The sequence below is a fragment of the Plectrocnemia conspersa genome, unplaced genomic scaffold (genome assembly GCF_051122295.1).
Source record: "Plectrocnemia conspersa isolate PC_06_02 unplaced genomic scaffold, ASM5112229v1 ptg000012l, whole genome shotgun sequence".
NCBI classification, from domain to species: Eukaryota; Metazoa; Arthropoda; class Insecta; order Trichoptera; family Polycentropodidae; genus Plectrocnemia; species Plectrocnemia conspersa.
In genome coordinates this window covers 26,857,295-26,863,539 of record NW_028277176.1, presented here as the reverse complement: position 1 = coordinate 26,863,539, position 6,245 = coordinate 26,857,295, and the positions used below count along the sequence as shown (strand labels likewise).

Sequence of the window (6,245 nt, the reverse complement as noted above, 5' to 3'; positions counted from 1 at the left end):
CTATCTTCGCATTCAGATGATTCTGGATATGTGCATGAACGATAGCATATAACGCTACCAAGAGAAATATTATCACCTTTAGCTCAATGTTCATTACAAAACGATTTATTGTTACCGGTACACTAAAGTTTAACAAGCACGAAATACCGAAGGAGTTCTTAAGAGATAAGTTGAAACAACTGTATAAGTTGAAACAACTTGGTTTTGCTGATAACATATGCTTGGCGTCTTTCAAAAAAAATGTACACGATTCTGTTGCTCAGTACAGAATATTTTAACACAGATAGTGAAGGCTTTTTTATAACAACAAAAGACGGAGTTGATCTAGGAGACAAAATGACTCGTCAATATTCTTGCGTACGGGCGATAAGGCGGTGGCCATTCAGAATATTTATGGGGCTCATTGATATGATAGCTTTCAATGTCTATAAGATATGGATTCATAAATATTCTGAGTGACGAATCAACGATCGATGCCGTTGAAAGTATTTCATATGCCTCCTATTAGTAGATTTAGTAAAAGAAACTGTAATTGAACGACAGGAGAACGTTTATTTACATAAACCGCAAATGCCAGTGATAGAATTATTCGTGAAGATTTTTACTCTGAAGATCTTCCTACATCGTATTCGCCTTGTAGTAGTCGTAATATTGGACGTGTAACATTTGTTTTGGTAATAAAATTACGGGTATAGTGATTCGTGTATCACAGAGCAGTGTGTCAAATGCATAAAGTAATAAAATGCCCGGATTGTATGTTATATGTTTATAGACTTATGTTTTATTTTAAGTAATTTAGGTTTATTTTTTATAGATATATTTTCTATAATTTATTTTTTAATGTTATTATTTGTAAAGATACAATATATTGTGTTTTATTGCGAATGTTAGAAAAGCCGCGTGTGCTTGATGTCGTAGGGTCTGAGTAGAAAATGCGTCTGTGTGCGTCCATAAACAATGACAAAAAGGCATAGCATGGTCCCGTTCTACGCTCGATTAAAAATATGTCGGTCTCTCGACAGTTAAAAACAGTAATTTAATTTATTTAAAGAAAATATGTACGTAAATGTAAAAACAAAACTTTTTAAAACACACAGACGGTTGTTGGCACAGACTGATCAAAAAATTGTTTCTAAAATCGATTTCACTACGAATTTTATTAATTTGATAATTCCAGATAAAATGTTTAGAAATTGATAGAAGTATCTCTAAGTAACTAATGAAATAAAATTCTGAAAATGTTATCATCAATTCATTTAAAATGGCTTCAGAAAATATTATGGGCATGACATAGATGCATTGAGACTCCTAAAGCTAACGATAACGGTAAACAATTTTAGACTTTTAAATTTAAAAACTCAACCGTCTTAATAATAATAAAATTTCATACTTCGCAAATCCAACCAAACTAATATTTGTAATTTTAAAACTTTATTAATATTTATTTAAATAGATGACCAATAGTGTCGATGTATGAAATTTGATTATTGCATTATCTACTTGTTAAATAACCGTGATAATGAACGAACGTGATAGCGAAACTTAGCTTTATAATCTAACTGTACAATCGGCACACAATTTAGATATGCGTTCACCATGAATAATTTTGGAAGGCTTGGAACGCTCCATCGTTTCTTAAAATACTTGGCCTTGGTTTGTTCACCGCAATGTCGACTCGAATTGAAATACCATATATATTTATAAATGAGATTAGTTTGTAATATGTATACATCAAAACAAATATTTTATAACGACATAGAAGCCATATCTTACTATGTACTAACATCCAAGTGATAGCATTATCAATTGAGTAGTGCTAGTTTTATTATTATTATTACTGAACATATTTATTAATTTAAAAAAATGAAATTGATGTAAAAATACATATTAAGTTTAAAATGACGTTTCGTTCGATACGCGCGCATCCCGACTCTCCCGCGCGTAAAATGACAGAACCTAAACGCGACACGTGTCGCATTCGTCATGCTCGATATGAAAAATCCACGTACATGCCTCTTCGCAAAATGACGCGCATCCGTTACTAAACGGCTCGATTGCCGCGTAAGCACAATATCGACTAAGCCTAGAGAAAGTGACTAGAATTCCAAAAATGCCATCTCAGCGTTCGCATATTTTATCATTCCAGGTGCACATTCCGACGTTACGAGCAATTTACTTTCAATATGCGCTTTCAAAACGCACACGAGACCTGATTGCAAATTCGCATTACATCACGAATTCCCGATATGACGAAACGCTCTCGAAGGTCGACTAATTAGGAAATGAAACAAGATCGATATTTTAGCCGATTTATTTAAATGAACTCCAATATAATCGTACATACACATATTTTTGTATATATTGTATCGATACAAAGTTATAAAACGACAATATTTTAGATTAAATAAGTTATACCCAAAGGAGGTCCAAAAATAATCGGGAAAGGCATATTTGACTTTTTTTTCTGTTATTTCTTTCGCACACGTCGGTGCAAGTAATCATTGTTTGATGTAAAAACGGTTGTTAATCACATCTGACGATTAAAAATCGTCCATGTGTCATTATCGATGTTAAAATAGTTGTTTTTGCTTTTTTTTTTTGAAATATAAACTTGTGCTTTCTGCTGATGCATCAAACACTCGCTGTTTAATTAAGGTTTTACAATTTTTTCATACGGAAAAGAAACAATAACGCAAGGAGAGTTTATCCCTTGAATAAAAACAAAAACGAACCGGCGTTTTATTCCTTTTTGGTGGCTTGCTGCTTGGCTTGATGAGCCTGCAGCACGGCGATGGCTTCTTCGACTTTAGCTTTGAGCGACTCGTTGTGCTCCAACATGTGAAGCAGCTCAGAGTTGTCGATCTCGAGAAGCATGCCGGTGATCTTACCCGCCAAATCGGCGTGCATTCGCTGGATGAGCGGGAAGAGTCGCTCTCCGAGCATTTGCTTTTGCTCTTGGAGCGGAGCGGACGCCAACATCGACGCCGTCAACGGCTCTTGTCCTTGGACGTGCACGGCTTGCTGCTGAGGAGCCGGAGGATTGCGCATGTTCGGTGTGTACTTGAAGCCCGGGGGTCTGCCGGCGGCGACGGACATCGGAGCTCGGATTCCAGCGGCCGCGACTCCTTGCTGTCCAGTGATGGGTCTCGCCGCCAGAGAGTTGCGCAGCGCCGCTTGGTTGGGCGCTCTCGCGGTCGGCCGGAAGGTGCTCTGCATGTTGGGATACGCCGAAGCCGCCGCCTGGGCGTTGGAGCGCACTTGAGGCTGCGGCTGCCAGCGGGGAGAGGCGCGCATCGGTGTCATCTGAGCCGGGCCGAAGAAACGCTGCGTCGGCGGAATCGTTGGTACGAAATATCCGGTGCCGCCGCCCGCTTGGTAGATCTGGCTGACGCTCATTTGTTGAACGCGCACGTTCGACATTCTCTGAATGTACTGGGACGCCAGATGAGCCTTGCGTTCTTCTTTACGTTGTGCCAACGCCACGTACAGAGGTTTGCTGCCGATGATACGACTGTTCATTTCAGTAACTGCCTTGGTAGCTTCCTCCGGCAAGCTGAAACAAACGAAGCCGAATCCTTTGCTGCGTCCGTCTTCCCTCATCACCTGAAACGATCGAATAAAAAATTTAATTTATTATTTACGCTTGCATAAGAACGATTCGATATAAGACCGCTACGAGACCTTAACGGAAGTGATGGTGCCGAAGTTCATGAACTCCTTACGGAGGCGCTCGTCGTCGATGGTGTCGTCTAAGTTCTTGACGTACAGATTGACGCCTTGGTAGCGATTCATACGTTCGCTCTTGAGCTGCTCGAATTTCCTAGTCAGCTCTTTTTGGCGTTCTGTCTTCTTCTGGGCGCGTCCGACGTACATCGGCTTGCCTTCGACGATCTCCTTTCCGTTGAGCTCCTGAACGGCCAGACTTGCAGCTTCCGGGTCTTCGAACGCGACGAATCCGAATCCTAGAGACGTGCCGTTCAAAGAGTTCATCACTTTGTGACTGGTGATCTTTCCGTACTTCTCGAACATGTCTTGCAACATCTCGTCGGTGACGTCTTCGCCGAAGTTCTTGACGTATACGTTAGTGAAAAGTTTAGCCTTTTCTCCCAGTTCTCTCTCGCGCTCCCTGCGGGGAATGAACCGTCCGACGTACACCTTCTTGCCGTTCAACAGCATGCCGTTCACCTTCTCGATGGCTTTGTTGGCCGCCTCTTCGGTCTCGAAATGGACGAAACCGTAGCCCTTGGAAGCTCCGGTGTCGTCCTGAGCCACTTTGCAGCTGAGGATGTTGCCGAAGGCCGAGAAAGTGTCGTACATGGCCTTATTGTCGATGTTTTTATCTAGGTTTTTTATGAAAACGTTGCCGACGCCGGACCTTCGCAGCGAAGGGTCTCTCTGGGACCACATGATCCTGATGGGGCGACCCTTGAGCATGTCGAAGTTCATGGTGTCTAGGGCGCGCTCGGCTGGAAGGAAAAAAATTGCAGGTTAAGTATGGTGTTGAAAAATTTTGAGGTTATATCGGGACTTACCGTCGGCCGGCTGCTGGAAGTTTACGTACGCGTAGCCCAACGAGCGACGAGATCCGAGGTCGCGGCACACGCGGATGGAGAGCACGGGGCCGGCCGTCGAAAATTTATCGAACAGCAGGGCTTCATTGATGTCGTAGTGGAGATCGCCAACATATAAGGACGCCATTGGATAGTTTGGGGGTCCAGAATTCATATCGATCCGACAATCTTCACTTTACACGACTCTGCGATCGTGAAACGGCGAGAAACGCGTACAAAAAGACGCTCGGAATTTTTCAAAATGGCCGATATGAAATTTAACGGCCCACGTTGTACTCGCGTGCGCTGGCTCCGATATTTTTCCGTACGTTTTCACTATTTTACGATTTTTTTGGGGGTTTTTGTTATTTTTATATTTTTTTTGGATTTTTATGATTATATCACGGAATTGTAGATTGTGTGACCTATTTCATTAGGTGACACAACCTCCTCACGTGAAGACGCACTCATACGAGGAAGGAGGCGGTGAAAGGAGGCGGGGCGGGCTTATATACTAAGGAACTCTCCACCACCGGCGTCAAGCGACCTGCTCGCGTTCGTTAATGGACTCGTTAAATTGCGTTTAAATCGGTTTTATAAATTTAATAAAATACCTATATTCGAATAAATTTCATTAAAACCTTTTTATTTATTATCTCCGTATTGTAGTAACCATTCAATATTAAAATATCTGAAAAAATATTAAATTTTATGAACACTGGTGTTCGCTCGGCGTGATTTTCAAAGAACGCTTCCGCCGAAATATTGTTTAATCTATAACGGCCGATTCGTTTGTTTTAAAAATATATAATACAAAAAAAAAAAGTTATTTTAGTTTTTATTATGCATTTTCACAATTCCCCCTTTTTTTAAAAACTTTTGGCTATGTTTCAGGGCTGCGGAGTAAGAGCCTCACTACAGTCATAATCAACATTCGTAAATTAAATTAATACCATAACTGTATTGTATTTAGTAAAACATAACAAAAACTGAATATTTTAGCCTAAAAAAAAATTATGGATCTATGACGATTTTGCGTGGGACAATTGCAAAATTGAGAATACAGGAAAATAAATATTTTAAAATTAATACAGGTTTATGGCTTATAAACATTTTTAAGCTTACAAGAGACGGAATAGCGTAGTCCGTAACGTAACTCTAAGGTTGCGGGTTCGATTCCCGGCATCGGCTCTCGAATTTTTATTTATAAAAAATGCGATATTATAAAAAAACCCTGCCCCAACTACATTGACATCTATTGGTTATAAATTATATTTCATATAATAATTTATAATAATAATTATTATTAGACAATGACTTGAATTAGTAAAAAAAGAATTTATATCTTTATTTAATTTAAGGTTTTGTCCTGTTGTAGTATCTGATTCTTGAGATTAGGGGATTAATATGCTCTATAGTATATTTTGGTATGATTATGGCGATGTTCTTTGATTGGTGGTATTTTAAATATATTATGCTGTTTTTAAGCTTCGTGTACAAAGATATGTTATGTATTATTTTTATCGCTTTATTATAAAGGCAACAAATTTAAATCAACTTTGAGGCAGAATAAAAATGAAATCTAGGTCAGAATTTGATTAAGAGCCTAGTTATAATTATATTATTCAGGGTCAGAAAAAATATCAAATGGTTAGAAAAAAATAGAATTCGGTCAGAATAAAAATATATGATGAT

General features: G+C 39.3%; 1 protein-coding gene across 1 annotated transcript; it reads right to left on the bottom strand.

Moving 5' to 3' along the window:
• Window positions 1-2,582: 2,582 nt before the first annotated feature.
• On the bottom strand, window positions 2,583-5,035 carry pAbp (poly(A) binding protein). Its single transcript, XM_088200188.1, has 3 exons — window positions 4,533-5,035; window positions 3,682-4,466; window positions 2,583-3,603 (listed from the first exon to the last, which is right to left on the bottom strand). Exons 1-3 carry the CDS (start codon window positions 4,723-4,725, stop codon window positions 2,740-2,742), a joined length of 1,842 nt encoding a protein of 613 aa, XP_088056314.1. The 5' UTR covers window positions 4,726-5,035; the 3' UTR covers window positions 2,583-2,739.
• Window positions 5,036-6,245: the final 1,210 nt, after the last annotated feature.